The sequence below is a fragment of the Triturus cristatus genome, chromosome 11 (assembly GCF_964204655.1).
Source record: "Triturus cristatus chromosome 11, aTriCri1.1, whole genome shotgun sequence".
NCBI classification, from domain to species: Eukaryota; Metazoa; Chordata; class Amphibia; order Caudata; family Salamandridae; genus Triturus; species Triturus cristatus.
The window spans coordinates 168,831,009-168,848,219 of record NC_140594.1 but is presented as its reverse complement, the minus strand read 5'-3'; the positions used below and the strand labels follow the sequence as shown (position 1 = coordinate 168,848,219).

General features: G+C 43.4%; 1 protein-coding gene across 3 annotated transcripts in view; it reads left to right on the top strand.

Annotated features, from left to right (window-relative positions):
* Positions 1 to 17,211, top strand: part of LOC146783837 (P2X purinoceptor 7-like) — a 580,759-nt gene that overhangs the window by 350,536 nt on the left and 213,012 nt on the right. For all 3 annotated transcript variants that reach the window (XM_085635364.1, XM_085635362.1, XM_085635363.1), the window contains one exon: positions 10,927 to 11,023. In XM_085635364.1, the coding sequence (XP_085491490.1) occupies positions 10,927 to 11,023 (97 nt within the window). The remainder of the gene's footprint in view (positions 1 to 10,926; positions 11,024 to 17,211) is intronic.

Genomic DNA, 17,211 nt, shown 5'->3' with positions numbered 1-17,211 from the left:
TAACACTAAGCGAAATGTTAATAAAAATCGTTTAAAAAAAAATATATATATATATATCGATATCTGAGGGCTGAGGAGGGTTCGCAAACCCTCCCGAGCACGAGCTTCATTGGCTGTCAATACTCCAAACCAGGAAGTGTTGGCAGCCATGTTGTGACTCGGTACCGAGTCAGAAGAAAAAAGGATAAAAATCAAGAAAAGGGAGCATGGTAGAAAAACACCCTGACCCCCTAGGCCTGCTCAGGGGTTCCCACAAGGACCCCAGGGCCAACCAATAAAAGCATTTTTTAAAAATATTTTCAGCCCGATTCGCGTTGGTTCCCGCGCTTCGTTTCTTCAAGCCACCGGGTGGGCCAGGTCCCAGGGACAATGTTTTATTAGGGTTTTATTATGGTGCGGGTTCCACAGGGGCCCCTGAAGCCCCAGGGACGGCCACCTCCTTGGGGCTTTATTTATTACGCGCGGGGGCATGCGGCCCTCCCCGCAGCCCTGGGGACCACCACCTCCCCGGGGCTTTTCACAATTATGGGCGGGAGGCTTCGCGGGCCCCCTCAAGCCCCGGGGACCCCCACCTCCCTGGGGCATTTGCAATTATGAGCAGGGGGCCTCACGGGCCCCCAAGCACTGGGGACCGCCACCTCCTCAGGGCTTTGCTTAATTATGTTTGCGGGGCCTCGCGGGCCCCCCAAACCCCGGGTACCACCACCTCCCTAGGGAATTTGCAATTATGAGCGGGAGTCCTCGCGGGCACCCCAAGCCCCAGGGACCGCCACCTCCCCGGGGCTACTTCAAAAAACTGTGTGGGGGCCCCCCCACACGGCCCGGGGACCACTATCTCCCCGGGGCTTAAATTAGTTGGGAGGGGGGCCATGCAGCCCCCCTCCTGGAACCCTCTATGGCCCTCTTGCCTCTTTCTGCAACTCTCTTGCCTCTTTCTACAGTTCTCTTGCCTCTTTCTGCATCTCTGTTGCTTCTTTCAATACTTCTCGCCTCTTCCCGCACCCCTCTTGCCTCTTTCTGCACCTCTCTTGGTTATTTCTGTACTGCTCTTGTTTTTTTCTGCACCTGTCTTGCAAATCTCTGCACCCCTCTTGCCTCTTTCGGCACCTCTCTTGCCTCTGTCTGTATCCCTCTTGCCTCTTTCTGAATCCCTCTTTCCGCACCTCTCTTGCCTCTGTCTGTACCCCTCTTGCCTCTTTCTGCACCTCTGTTGCTTCTTTCTGCACCTCTCTTGCTTCTTTCTGTACCCCTCTTCCTCTGTTCTGTACCTCTCTTGCCTCTGCACCCCTCTTGTCTCTTTTTGTACATCTGTTTCTTCTTTCTATACTTCTCTTGCTTCTTTCTACACCCCTCTTGCCTCTTTCTGCACCCCTCTTGCTTCTTTCTGCACCCCTCTTGCCTCTTTCTGCTCCCTTCTTCCCTCTTTATGTACCTCTCCTGCCTCTTTCTACACCTCTCTTACCTCTTTCTGCACCCCTCTTTTGCTTGTTTCTGCACTTCTTTTGCCTTTTTCTGTACCCGTCTTGCCTCCTTCTGCACTGCTCTTGCTTCTTTCTGCACCACTCTTGCAAATTGCTGCACCCCTCTTGCCTCTTTCTGCACCCTTCTTGCCTCTTTCTACACCCCTCTTGCCTCCTTCTGCAACTCTGTTGGTTCTTTCTGCACTGCTCTTGCTGCTTTCTGCACCCCTTTTTCTGTTTCTGCAACTCTCTTGTCTCTTTATGCGCTTCTCTTGCCTCCTTCTGCACCTCTGTTGCTTCTTTCTGCACCTCTCTTGCCTCTTTCTGCATCCCTTTTGCCTCTTTCAGCATCTGAAGATGGTAGCTTAAAAAGTGGGTAACTTCTCCTATAGGTGGTCAAGTCTTCTCAGTTCTGCTCTGTCATTCGGTTGCACAGGCCGACATGTCTTATGTATATATGTGTTATAGAGCCCCTCAAATACTATTGAATACCTCTGTGCACTGTATTGTGAGCAGAAATAAATGCATACACCTTTTTTTTACAAAAATTTACAGAGTATGCTGTTTTAAACAGAGGTATTCAATTGTTTGTATGTTTATTTTCATTTAACATGTCACTAGGTAAAAACATGCATGCATACCTTCACAAACGGGGTCAGACTTACAACAGTGAAATGCTTAGGATTACTGTTTTATATTTGGTAGGCCTAACATACTGAGCAGTCGATTAATAGTTAACCTTCAAGAGAAAAGTGAGTTTTAAGACATTTTCGGAGAAAAATTAGTGATTAGGGTACTTTGTATGAGTCTGTTGTAAGGTACAGTCAAAGTAGGCCTCTTTCTGCACATCTGTTGGTTCTTTCTGCACATCTCTTGCTTTTTTCTGCACCTTTCTTCCTCTTTCTGGACTTCTGTTGCCTCTTTCTGTATTTCTCTTGCTTCTTTCTGCACCTTTCTTCCTCTTTCTGCACCTTTCTTGCCTCTTTCTACACTTCTCTAGCTTCTTTCTGTGCCTTTATTCCTCTTTCTGCCCGCCGTACCTATGTAGGCATATTTAGAAACTTGCATTTAAAAAACCTTAGAAAATTCACTGAAAAAACCATAGGTTTCAGCGATGTTATAGTTAGAAATTATCATTTAAAAGCCATAGAAATTCACTGAAAAAAACATAGGTTTCAGGGATGTTCTAGTTAGAAATCATCATTTAAAAAACCATAGCAATTTACTGAAAAAAACATAGGTTTCAGGGATGTTATAGTTAGAAATTAGCATTTAAAAAACCTTAGAAATTCACAGAAAAAACCACAGGATTCAGGGACGTTAGTTAGTTGGACATTTTATTCGTACAGAACCAGAGAAATTCGGCCGTTATAGTTAGTTGAGCTAACTATAACTCGCGCCCCTGCAATGTACTGCTGATTACATCACATATTACGTCACTCATGACATGGTCAGTGACATCACTGATTACATCACTGATGACATAATTCACATGATAACCTGATGCACCTCCTCACAGCCTAATATAACCTATGATACACCTACTCTAATATACAGACTGCCATTCTCAAAACCATAGAAACACCAATACCAGTTACTACATACCCACTCACTGAGTCCTAGATCTACACACACACCCACTTCCTCATCCATACAGTCACTCATACATGCAGTCACTCATCCATACAGCCACTATCATATGCACTGATACTCCCATACAGACACTTGCACACTGCCACTCACACATAGTTACTTACACAGCTAGTCAGTCATGCAAAGAATCGACCACAATCCCATTTACTCACCTACACAGTTATACACACAACACCCCAATTACTTATACAGATACTTACACATACTTACTCTCTTATACAGTCACTGACACAGCACACACTCATCCATACAGCCACTCCCACAATCACTCACTCTCACATATAATCATTTATATACTCCAACACTCACATATACTGCCATTCACATATGTAGTTACTCACACATGTACCACTGAGACATCCATTCACTCACCAACACAGCCATTCACACACTCACCCACCCATACAGCCCCTCACAGATGCACTCTTGAACCCGTACACCCAGTGAATCACCCACTCACACATCCATGCAGGGAGTCGCACACCCCCACACAGACACTCAAGCACTCGTTCAGGTACTCAGACAACCAATCAAAAACCCATATAGACACTCATGTAGCTACTCACCAACCCAAGCAGCCACTTGCACACCAACTGACAGTTCGATACAGACATTCATACAGATTAGTCAGTCACCCATGTATTAGTAAGACATGTTTAATCACTCACTTATACAGTCCGTCATGCACCTATTAAATCATCCATTCAGACACTCATACACCTACTCATTATTCAATACACCTTAGCATATATATTTATAAAACATATTCAAACTTTTTTAGAAACACTCAGTCACTGGATGATGTCATCAGTGATGTCAACAGTGATGTCACTGACCATGTCATGAGTGATGTAATATGTGACGTCATCAGCAGTGCATTGCAGGGGCGCGAGTTATAGTTAGCTCAACTAACTATAACAGCCGAATTTCTCTGGTTTTGTATGAATAAAATGTCCAACTGACTATAACGTCCCCATAGCCTGTGTTTTTTCTGTGAATGTATATATATATATGTGTATATATATATATATATATATATATATATCAAAGTAAACAATCCTACTCCGGAACGAAGAGGCACGTACTCAAGGTGTGTAGAAATAAGGCTTCTTTATTAAGTTCAGGTCTCCCACAGCCCCTGCATAAAAAGAGACGCGTTTCGCCTGCCCAGCAGGCTTTGTCAATCTAATTGGCGCCATGAATGTTTTTGAAATATATAGCCCTCCTCCCTCCATCAGGGATATATATATATATATATATATATATATATATATATATAACCAGGTTTTTACAGAGAGGCTATACAACTAAAATCTCTCTCAAAAAGCTAGAATGTCAACTAGAGAAAAACTGTTATTTGAGCCATCAAAAACTGCTGTAAAGAAGAATAAACTCAGTCAGGAAGAGAATACTCACAGGTTTATAACAACCTACAACATAAAACATGAAGAAATTAGGTTCATTTTAAAAAAGCACTGGCACATTTTCAAATGTGACCCTATAATAGGATCACAAGTTTAAAAGTACCCAGAAATAACCTTTAAGAAATCAAAATCATTAGGAGACCATATAGTGACAAGTGAATACAGGGAGAGTACTAGTAAACAAACAGAGAGAATGGTTAAAAAAATGTTTAAAATGTAAAGCCTGCCAAAATGGGGGTAATCTCTCAAATTTTAAAACGGTTTTTAACAAAACTGTAAGAATAAGAAGATTTTTAACCTGTAAATCAAGCTTTGTAGTTTACATTTTAAAGTGCCCATGTGAAAACACATATGTGGGCAGTACTACCTTACCAGTGCACAAAAGAATCCTGCAACACAGGAGCGCTATAAGTAATAACGATCTAAGCTACCCTGTGGCCAGACACTTTGAGAAAGAGCACCAAAGTGATCCTATATTATTGCGTTATAGCTGTATAGCCAAAGTACCCAAAAAGAAAAGAGGAGGCAATAAAGAGAAAGAGCTACGGAAACTGGAAACTTATTACATCTTAGAATTAGGGTAGCTTAGATTGTAGTGGTGTAGACTGGAGTAGCGTAAAGCGGAATACCATAGAGTGTAATGATGTAGAGTGCAGTGGTGTACAGTGGAGTGGCATGTTGTAAACTGGCGTACTATTAAATAGGGTACAATAGAGTGGTGTAGACTGAAGTGGCATTAGGTGGAATAGTGTAAAGTCTAGTAGAGTACAGTAGAGTTGCATACAGTGTCGGTGGAGAGGAGTCTCACACAGAGGAGTGGCATACAGTGGAGTGGTGAAAACTGGAGTGGCATACAGTGTATTGGTGTAGGCAGGAATAGAGTGGAATGATGTACAGTGGAGTAGGGTAGAATGTAGTTGCATGCAGTCTAACTGTGTAGAGCGGAGTGGCGTAGGATGGAGTGCTGTGGAGTGGTGTAGAGTGGTACAGCATAGAGTTTAGTGCCATAGAGTGGAGTGCCATAGAATGGAGTTGCATACAGTGGAATAGTGTAGAGTGGAGTGGCTTACAATGGAATAGCGGAGTAGCTTAGAGGGAAGTGTCTCACAGTTGAGTAGTGTAGACTGAAGTGGCGCAGAGGGGAGTGGTGTAGTGTGCAGTAGTGTGGTGTGGGGTATACTGTAGTGGCGTACACTGTAATAGAGTGGAGTGGCATAGAGTGGAGAAGTGTGGTGTAGAGTGAAGTGTCATACTGTGGAGTGGCATAGAGTGGAGTGACGTAGAGTGGAATAGTGTACAGTGGAATATTGTATAGTGGAGCGGCGTAGAGTGGAGTGCCAGAGAGTGGAGACGCAGTATCTGATTGGCTATTGGCTATCTTTACAAAACGTCAAAGGCAGCCATGTAGTTTTCAGCACATGTTCGCAGCATCCTGGGTTTGGGCCTTAGGTTTTATTGTTGTTCCTTATGTATTACCACTTTATGAAATTGATGATAATTAGAGAAATATATGTATAACTTTCTGTATATTTTTCCAGCAGTTTAGGGAGAACTGAACATTTAAAAAAAAAAAAAACTTTAAGTAATAGGGGTAATTTCTGGGTACCACTGCGGTACTCCATAGACTTTTTTGTGAAGATTTAAATATTTAAAGAATTGCAAACACACTGTAGTACACTATATTTTTTATTTTTTAACAATTATTATGTTTTTCAAATATTTTTGATCAAGTACTGCTGTACTGCCGAAAATGTAAAAAACTAAAATGAACCGCGGCCTTCCGTGCTTCGTTACTAATTGCACCCTGGGGACCACCACCTTCCCGGGGTTTGTTTAACTAAAAATGCAGGTGAGGTCTGTATGGCCTCCCCTGCTGCCCCGGGGACCACCATCTCCCCCGGGCTTTTTCATTTATAAAAGGAGGGGCCTCTTGGACCCCCAGGGACCGCCAACCGGGGCTTTATGGTTAAGCAATGTGGGTGGCGTGCCTACCCACACACAGCCCAGGGACACCTCCCTGAGGCTTTCATTGTAATTAATGTGGGGGGGCTACTCGGACCCCCTGGGGACCGCTACCTCCTTGGGGCTTTTATCAAATGGATTACAGGTATCACCACCTCCATGGGGCAAAATTGAAGAAAGGAGGGCGGCCACCATCCTGGAGCAATAGATTGCCCTGGGGACTGCCACATCCTCCCAAGAGCCGGCTCCTGCTATGCCCCAGGGTGCCCACCGCCGGGACAAGGGAAAGCATTCAAAAATGCTCTCCCATGCTAGAAGAGGAGAACAAATGCTTTTACACAGAGGGGCGACTGGAAGCTGGCAGGGACTGAGGGAGCCTTGAGGTTCCCCCACGGTCCCCATCGGTGGGGAGTGGGTGCCCTGGGTGGGACCAGGGTACCCAAATAGAGGCCGGGCCAAAATTGACCCGGGAGGGGGGCCACTCTGCCCCCTCCCATTAATTTAAATTATTATTATTTTTTTTTAAACCCCATTTCCCAGGGCCAAAATCTGCTCGGGGAAGGGGCTGCGCGGCCACCCTCCACCATTAAAAAAAAGGCCTGGCCCTGAGGGAGGGAGGTACCCGGGGACACAAATGGCCCAGGGAAGAAGGGCTGCGCGGCCCCCCTCCCTAATAAATGGAAAAGAAAAGTCCGGCAAGTGGCCAGAGGCCCCACCCCCTTTTAGCACCACTCTGCAAACGTGCCACCTGGTACACGGCTGGTTGGGGGGATGATGTCCCCTTGGCTGCAGAGGGGCCAACAAGCCCTCCTGTTAACTCCAGTGAGTCCCAAACAGAGGGACTGCTGAGAGGACTTCAGAGGCCACACACCCTTTCTCCACCACTCTGCAACGTGCCCCACTGCTGGTTGGGGGGATGAAGTCCCCTTGGCTCCAGAGGGTCCTTGGGAGCCAAGAAGCTTTCCTGTTACCTCCAGTAAGTCCCATACAGTGGGATTCCTGAGAGCTGGTTGGAGGCCTCGCCCCTGTTCTCCACCACTCTGCAAATGTGACTACTAGTTAAACAAGCATTTGCATGCACTAGGTCTTGCGTTTTCTAGAGTTCGAGCTATTGCCTTCCCATCCCTGCTGTCAAGCAACCTCTTCTCCGGCGTCAGTTATTCATCGAGCTCTTGCCACACAATTCGTTAATGCTTTACTAACGTGACTGAAATTGACAGCATCAGACACCCTGTACTCTGGCACTTAGAATGGATATAATGAACTGCAAGACTTCTAATGAGAATGCCTAAAAGCCAGGATCTGCTTAAGGAGTCATGTGACAATAGGCCACTTGCAACTCAGTCCTTTCTCTCTTTCCACCTCCTCCCCCTCTCTCTCTTCGCAGTGAAAGAGCAAAATATGACTAATGTTAACACAGTGCTTCCCCCTCAGAGGTAGGGCCGGAGGTAGACAGCGCCTGGCAGATGCAAAAGACACACAGGTGGGGGGAAAGGGGTAAGGCACTGAAGCTTGCCAAAGAGATGTGGCATACCTACGCAGAGCGTGTGCACAGACAGTTCAGCTATGCTGATTCCTATGCCCAGCAAGAAATAAGCTGGCGTAACCTCCTGAGCTGCCGACTTCAGACCTAGGGAACAGGGTTCGAGTCTCAGCAACAGTAAAACTGTGACTTTAAAATAAAAATAATTTTAAAAAACAAGTTCGCCAGGTGTGCGCTGGCAAAGCTGCCTGCACACATCCCATGCCTGATATCTGCTACCCAAGCAGCCGTAACTGTGTCAAAAAAAGTGTTAAAAAAATATAGCACGGCCATGTTGAAGCTGTGTTAATGGCACAGGACCAATTCGGTGAATAAAAGAGTGCGCTCACCAAACAATAAATTAATCAAAGCGTAAGGGGGCTTGTAGCGGGAACAGTGGTCACAAAGTGAAAAACACATCGATAGGCAGGACAAAAAGCAACGTTTTACCAATAAAAAGGACGGAATTCAGAAAGGCACACAACGAGACAAATGGAAAGTGGTGGGTGTGTTCTAAATACCCTGAGTAGATACAGCATGCCCCGCTGCTGGGCTCTAATTAAAAACCATAGAAATTCACTTGTCATCAGTGATGTCACTGACCATGTCATGAGTGATGTAATATGTGAGGTAATAAGCAGTGCATTGCGGGGGCGTAAATTGTAGTTAGCTTAGGTAACTATAACTGCTAAATGTTTTTATAACAGTTAAATCTGAGCCTTACTATAACGTACCTGTAACCGTTGTTTTTTTCAGTGATATATATATATATATATATATATATGTATATATATATATATATTTTTTTTTTTTCAAATGCAAAACAGATGTCGCACTCCAGAGATGAATTCCAAGTGTTATTTATTACACCACCCCTTCCACCAATCGGAAGGGGAATCAAATTGTTCATATATATTTATATGTTAATCGTTTAGCTTATTTTTATCTAAAGATAACAGTTCATAATTTGGAAGAATACCAAAGAATATTAAAGAAATGCTCACCTGGATGTCAAACCCAAATAAATCTTCCATACCTCTTATTACAGGGCCCCACAATTGATGTAGCATAGTGCAACTTATAAACATATGCTCATCATTAGCTTTTCCCTGCTGGAAACTTTGGACAGCATGGAATAGTTCCCTTTGCGAATTTTGAAAGCTTAGAAGGAGACCTGTTGAGAGAGAAGAGATGATTTCTCCTTAAGTTGGCAGCTTGTACTGTAGAGTATAGTAAATCATAAGATACTTGCCATATTGCTTCTGTACTGGAACCCGGCAAGCACTTGCCCCACGGCTGCGATGGATAAAATCGCTGCGATGGATAAAATCGCCATCTGCCAGGTCTATCAGGAGCCAGTAAAGATTTGCCACTTCTTTCTTGTTCCGTTGTCTCATTCTTAAAGCTGTCTCTAGATCGTTTGTGTGACCAACCGTTATGCCAATCGCTTGGGACCAACTTTTTATTTGTAAATATTTAAATTTAGATAGTTCACTGTCCGTGACTACCTTCAGATCTTCCCATGATAACAATCAGCCCTTAGGGATAAGTTGGGCCCAACAGTTTATCCCGGCTGATTTTAACGGTGTTACTAGCGAATCTTTAGTCCACTCAGGTGAGCTAGGTGTGTCCCAAATAGGCGCCATTGCGCTATAATAGCTAATCTTTAACAGCTTTCTGATTTTGAACCACGTGTTTGCTAGGTCCTTTAGAGACTTCAATCGAACCTTCTTAAAGAAGCGTGGATCTCCAAATTTGTATATAAAAGCATGATCTCCTCCTTTTAAGTCTTGCAACATTTCCCTGAACATTTTCCCTATATCTGAAGCATTTAGCTCATTCATAAGCATTTTGCCTGCTCTCATTAAGAAGACCCATGCATAGAAGGTTATATCAGGCACACATAACCCTCCCTTGTTCTTCTTTCTCCGAAGCCTCTTGCAGGAGATTCTTATACCCTTGGAGGCCCATATAAAAGTATTTATTTTCGCCTGTATTTTCCTCAAACTTTTTTCTTTAAAAGCTAATGGTATATTTTGAAATATAAAAATAAGTTTTGGTAAGAGCATCATTTTTACTAGGTTGACTCTTCCTATTAGTGTTAGAGGTAAATATGCCCAACTTTTTAGAGAATCGGAGATTTCTTTATCGACTCTGCGTAGATTTATATCAACTATATCGTTGATATCCTGGGTAATTCTGATTCCTAGATACCTTATTTCTCTTTTCAATGGAAGGGCACAAACATTTAAATTCCAGGCCATGCACTCAGTTTTTGACCCCGAAATGCGACCAAATTGCCGTGCTAGACTGTATATGATAGGGATGGCTTTCGCAAGGTCTGACGTATATACCATAATGTCGTCGGCATATAGCGATACTTTTTTCCCCAATTTCTGCATCTAAAAGGAAGTATATCCTCATGCCTTCTAATCCTTTCTGCAAAAGACTCTATATATATAAATTAAAAAGCATGGGTGAAAGGGGGCATCCTTGCCTTGTCCCTCTTTGGACTGCTAAAGATGAGGAGAGATGACCATTTATCAATATTCTGACTGTTGGGGTTTGGTAGATCGAGGACATTACCCCACAAAAGTGTTCCCCCAAATTGCATTTTTTCAATACCTGAGTTAAATAGGCCCAATTAACCCGATCAAACGCTTTAGTAGCGTCCAGTGTGATGAGAGCCATTGGTAATTTATGTAGTGTCGCAAGGTCTATGGCTCCAAACAAATTATAGTTTAAAATATATCTTGTTTCTTATAAACAAACAAACATCTAAACATGCTAAAATATTTCAAGAAGCTGTATTTGTAAAACGTGTGATTATGGAACTGTATTTTGTTGTTTTTGACTTAGATGTCATTACAAATCTTATGTCTAATGATTTTCTTTCAATCACCAGGAATACAGACGGGTAAGTGCGTCAGCTATAATTCATCTGTGAGAACCTGTGAGGTGTCAGCCTGGTGCCCTGTGGAGTCTGAAAGACTTGCCCCTAGGTGAGTAAACTAGACCACTGTTCAGTGATAGTCCAAAGGATGGGTGGTTCATCTACAAGTTGTCATTGCATACTGCTAGGCTGCTTAAGAGAATCAAAACATCACTTAACTAAGCTTTAGTTCCAGGGCGGTCCACCCAGTGCTCAAGTTAGATTTTCAGCCTATCCAAAATGATTATGTATGATGTGACTTTACATATAATTATTTCTTCTGGAGAATATCTACATCATTTCTGATTATTGTGAAAACTGAATTTTATGATTTGTGGTTTGTCGATCCCAGCCCTACACAGCATTAGCTCTCTATGGGACATTCATAGTTACAGTGGTAGCAGGAAGCACCAATTCAGACTGTGTGGGTGGAAAAGACGGGGGGATACAAGTCTGTGTCATGACTGAACGGCCATGTAGCCATCTGGGACAAAGCGTGGGTAACCTTAATTTGGATGTTCCTTTGGAATAGGAGTTACGTGGCAAATAGACTTTGTGTTCTTCCACCAACCCTAAAAGACCAGTAGGACCATAGTGAGTGGAACTCCAAAGGGGGAAAGGAGAGGACTTTTGGAAATACTTCTAGGTATCTCAGCATTACTTTTTGTTTCATTCTTCGACAGTGTGACAGGGTCCTTCCCTCGCTGCTTGCACTTCTAAAATAACTGATTACGTTCAGGGCGATGGTTGTTTCTTGATCTCCAAGCAAGACTGCAGTTCTTCTATGTGGTTTTGTATGCTTGAAGCTCGCGCAATGGCGAGTAAGAGTTTTGCTCAAAGCATCATGAACTTTGCCGTAGAAAAGAGAGTGGAATAGGTTGTCCGTATCTGTATCACATTGGCATCTTTTTTCTGTAACTCGCTCAAATTGTTTTGGCTGCTCAATGTTTGTCCATGTTAACAAGTTTATCGGGAACATGGTACAGTATTGTACATTCACAGACTTTTTTTTTTTACTAACTCCGCCACTTGTCATGTCCCTTTCCTATTTTTGTTCTTTCACTCTGTGTTTCTGTATTCATCTCTTCCTCCGACTTTGCCCCCGACATTCTGTAACCACTGCAAGTTATGTAATGGACACATAGAGCAGATTACAAACTCCGCGTCTAATTAAGTGGTTGTCAATGAAACTCCTTACCTGTGCTCGTCTGGTCAACTCCTCACTGCCAGGCTGTAACCCTTGCTCTGAAAACATAAACTGCTCATGGATTACCAGAATGTGTGCTATCCACGTAGTCTATCTCTGAAAGATTCAATCTTTTACTTGGCCAAAGTCTCTGCTGCAGAATTTATGAATCCTTTTTTAAGGTACAATTGGAAAAAGCATACCTTACCTATATTTGACAATTAGGGGCCACTGCAAGCTATGCGTCCATAGTGACACCCACATTTTTTTCCACAATCCTGAGGGGATAGGCATTCACTGAGCTCTGGGATCTGTTGAGGAAGATGGAAAGTTATTGCAGGATCTCTGACCACGTAAATTTCCTATTGTGATGGATTCTTCTTAAACCAGGTCTGGGTCATCCAGGCCACAAAAGCGAACATACATTTGGAGAAGCTTTTATTGACAGAAACAAGACAGAGCTAAAGCCTATCTGATATTGGCACATATAAATAATATACCACAAAGGACTGAAACCGTCGAATGTGAGGGCGTGTGCACCCATACAAGAAAAGAGGTGACAACACTGATGCTTATGGAACCCCCGCAATTAATCAAGCAGGACAGCGAGCAGAATGTAGGTAAGGAGACTTCTTTTCTACAATTCATTGCAAAGCAAAGCCATGCATCCCAGTGCCAACCTTTTCACTAAGCAATGTCTAACTAGGCTTGCTACGTGATCAGTAATTTAGTTGCCTGGCCTGTATTTTCATGATTTTACAGTTGAAAAAAAAATAGGAAAATTATTCAATGCCTTATTTTGTCCCTGTTGAAATATTAAAGCAACAAACACAAGATGAAAACACGTCAAAATAATTTTAACGCTGTCTAGACTGTGCCTTCCAGGATGGCTAGCATTTCCTCTGTAAAAAAATAAAAAGGTGGCACCTACTTCAAACGCTGTTGGCAAGTGCAGCAAAATCAACAGAGCGACACAGCTGATGCACTCTAGCCTACGATTGTCTATAATGGATGTGACCACATGTGCCAAGCTGGTCCCAACCTGCTTAGATGCATTGAGGAGCTAGCTCACTTAGACAACTTAAATCTGGTGCTAGAAGGCACGTTACACCATTTTCATCAAATCGCAGATTATATTTATTGTGGCCTACTGTTGACTGATTCAGCTGGGTCAGCATGTTTTTCTCTCTCGCTAGACTCTGCTGGCTAAACTGCTATCAAAGGAACAAGGGATTAGAAAATGGTCTCATGGAACGGACGGTGCTGGGCGGGGGTCAAACTGGTGCAGCGCGCAATCTTGCCTTTCGAAAATGATTCTGCTTTGTGTTTCTTCTTCAAGAAGGCCTTTTTTGCTTTTTTCTGCTTCTCTCGTAACTACTGTTTGGGTCTCATCTAGACAGCGCTTGCGCTGTCTTTTCGAGACATGCTGTATTCAGGTTATGAAACCACTAGAGGGGTTCGACCCATAGGACAAGGGTCAGGTAGGGCCGTAATACTTATCACATACGAAGCGGGGTACCTGACACCTTCAGTACTTATGCTTTATCTCTTTTGTAGCATCTACCAAACAACTTTTTTGTTTGATTTGGTTATTTAATAAAGCATACTATTTTAAAAAAATCCTTATGTTTTTTACAACATTCACAAATATGAAAAGAAGAAACACTTAAATTTCAAATAACATCAGCAGACAAGACATTAAACAATTCACGAATTACATTCATAAACAAAAAAACATTGAAAAGCGACATTATTTATATGCAACAAAAATTCAAATCAGCATTATGTTTTACACCATTGTATTAACCACACGGTAATCCTTAGGGCTACCACTCGAACCCCAACTCAAGGAACTACCCAACAAAGGGACCTACTTTCTGTATGTAGGGAGGGAATACATTTTTCAGTCCAAGTCCCTCAATAGCAGAAGTGTCATATTTGACCGTTCCTCAGTGTATCTAGATGCCAACACGTTTCAAAGCACAGGCATACAGTACTGTGCCTCTCATCAGGGCTTCTGATTCTTAGATGTTCACGAATTTCTGAAAAATAAATGGTGCAAAGACCAGTGTAAGTAAATGTGTACCTACACTACATACATTTATTAAAACTAGGCCTGGGCTAAATTTCCGTTCCGCTCGCGGATATTGCGATAATTTGACATTTTCGCGTTCCGCGGAGAGCGCGAAAATGTCAAAATTTCCGCATTCAGCAGCTTAGCGATAATTTGTTTCTTGCTCGCGCTGTAAAATAAGACATTCTCGCGCACGCGCGATCGCCTTACCTGAATCCCCGCGTTCGCCGACAAGTTTTCCCCATCCGGTCGCGTTCTCTATGAGATGTTGGATTGTTGGTAGCCATTTGCGCTGTCTCGCGACTGTTCGCGCCCGCAGTAATGTCATTGGTCGCGCGATCAAGTCTTTCTTCTCGCGATCATGCACCGCGAGAAGAGTGAAAACAAGATGGCCGCGCCCGCGAGCAACCGCATGGGTAAGTTGGCGAGCCGCGACCTTGCAGAAAATACCCCGAACAGGCAGGAAAAAAACTTCCCCATCTTCGCGATATTTCCGACTGGTTGCGGAGATTTTTAACATTTTCGCGATAATTTGCGAAAGTCACTTTCGCAAATTCCGCCCACCCCTAATTAAAACCTCTCCAATTCTCCATCATGATCTCAAGTATTCTAAACAGCAAGATATTACCTGGTGCAATTTAGTTGAACTCATCGGTTCGCTTTCGTAAAAGCAACGGAGTTGCAGGACTGCGTTTGCTTTTTAATTCGGGCGGTGGGGCTTGTTGTTTTGCCAAGAGTTATCTCATTTTAATCTGCAACGAAACAAAACGAATCAAGCTCCAACGATTACTTATTGCAGCTCTAATTGACCTTTAAAATATTTGGTTTCGTTTTTAAGAGATTAAGCGTGTTACCTTAGCAAGTACGGAAATCACGGGAGCAACGCTGACATCAATCAACACGCGTTCCGATTTCCTAAAAGAATTGTATTTATCAGTTACCCGATACACCGTCCAAGTGCTGCAGCGCAAGCAAACGCAAATCAATTTCACAACAATAAAACGTACTTTTTACAGCTCAACCGAAGCGATCCAATGTTACTCGACCCGCATAAACGCACGTTACTCAGCTGCGGGGCATTTCTCAGAAGAACATATAGCGAGCTTGATGTTGCGCTTTGTATCATGGGGATTGTGGTTAAACAAGGCAGCCAATGACGATGTGACTCTGGGGGAACCAATGGTAATTTTTCTATCAAGAGGGGATATCCTAAGAAGATGTTAAAACATGCTATAAAAAGAGCATGGTACACACCTTGTGAAGTACTCCTACAAAAGAGAGAAAAATTACCATTGGAACGACTGCATTTCCTCAACGTGTGTTGCACCACATTTAAAAACCTGCCCGAGGAGGCGGTGTTTGGGCTGCCTCTTGAAATGAGAGCACGCAGCTTGACTGCCGAGCCCTGGCCTTCCTCGTGCATGAAGAAATCCTCCCCCCCCCCCATCCGAAGCTTGTATTGCAGCTGTGATAAATGCCTTTCTTCTGGACAGGAGCTGGTCCCTGCTCCCTGAAACTATCTGCACACCAGACGACCGTGGCCTGCTATTGCCCCTTACCCCAGGAACTCCTGAAAAGAGAAGCGGCAAGACCAGCAGAAGAATATGCAGAGCTGATTCTATCAACCTCCATAATGCCTTGGGGATGATCCCTGAATCCGCCCTGGGTAACATCAGTTTGCATCTCACTGGCTGAAGCAAGAAGTCCTCACTAGTCCTTACTCTCTAAACAGCCAACAGTATAGTCAGGGCTACTGAAATTATGTGATTGTGCATCCGCAGTGATTTTCACATAGTTATAGATTTGCCGCGTTTGCCACAGAATCCATCATCTGCTGTATAATCTGCAGAGTTAACAAAAAATAATTGGTTTTTAGCTCAAACAGTTCAAAAGTTACTAAAAATGCGACAACACATGTTGCTGCGTAGTGGAAAGCTCTATGTGAAGCTGGACTGGTCGCCTTTCTGTTGCTTATTGCTATAATTGGATGTTAAACTGGTACTAATGAGGTGCAACCAATGCCCACAGAGTGTTACCAAGTTTACAAAGGTGAAATAAGGAAGTAATACTATTACAAAATATGCTGCATTATGCCTCATAATTTGGTTTTTCTTGCCACATAATTTGGTCCTCTCTTGCCTCATGATTCCAGTGACCCTGAGTATACTGAATGATACAGTGGACCACAGCATACTGATGAAAAGGCCAACATTGTGTGTGGTTGTGCCTGGAGCCACTTTGAAGTGCATCTGATCCTTTCCCCTCCATCTTTGCCAACAAATACGGTTTGGGCGAGTAGAGTCCTCCACACACCGGGCATTATGTGCAGTACCGCAGTAATCATTCTTACAAAGCTCATCCCAAACCTTCTCCTACTGCTATGATCTCCAAATAAACACTTTCTAGACCCTTCCCTCTTCTATCCCTCCACTATCCTTTTCAATCCAACTAACAGACTCACATGTCCACTGCTCAAATTAATTTCATATTTCCCTCTGCTAATTCATCACCAATACTTTTTGGGTTCCGGAGTAGCGTGCTACATGCCAAAAAGCACTTCGATGCCTCTGCAGGAGTAGTAAGCGCTATACAAATGCAATTACAATTGCAATCCGCTCAACATCTATGTGCAACTTCTGGCACTGCTTTTACAAAAACACCAGGTGTTTTTATCCTGCTTGGAAATCAAGGTTAGTAACCATGGCAACATAACGTGCTGGGGCGCATGTTTAATTGGATACAGAGAGCATCCTTTGTAACAGCTGAGCCAAGTCTAAGACTTTAGGTTTGGGAGGTGCAGATGTGACTCCCTGTGTTTCGGCTTCTGTCCAAACCTGAAAGTGCATCATTCACCTCCCCCGGAAGTAAGGAATCTGATTCCACTCTTGTACTAGTCAAGGGCATCAGCCTGCATGTGGAAGTGTAGTTAGCGTTAGGAAAGCTCGGTGACCACAGAAGTTTCCAGCGCCCTCTCCACATTGTCACGTGGCTGACCCAA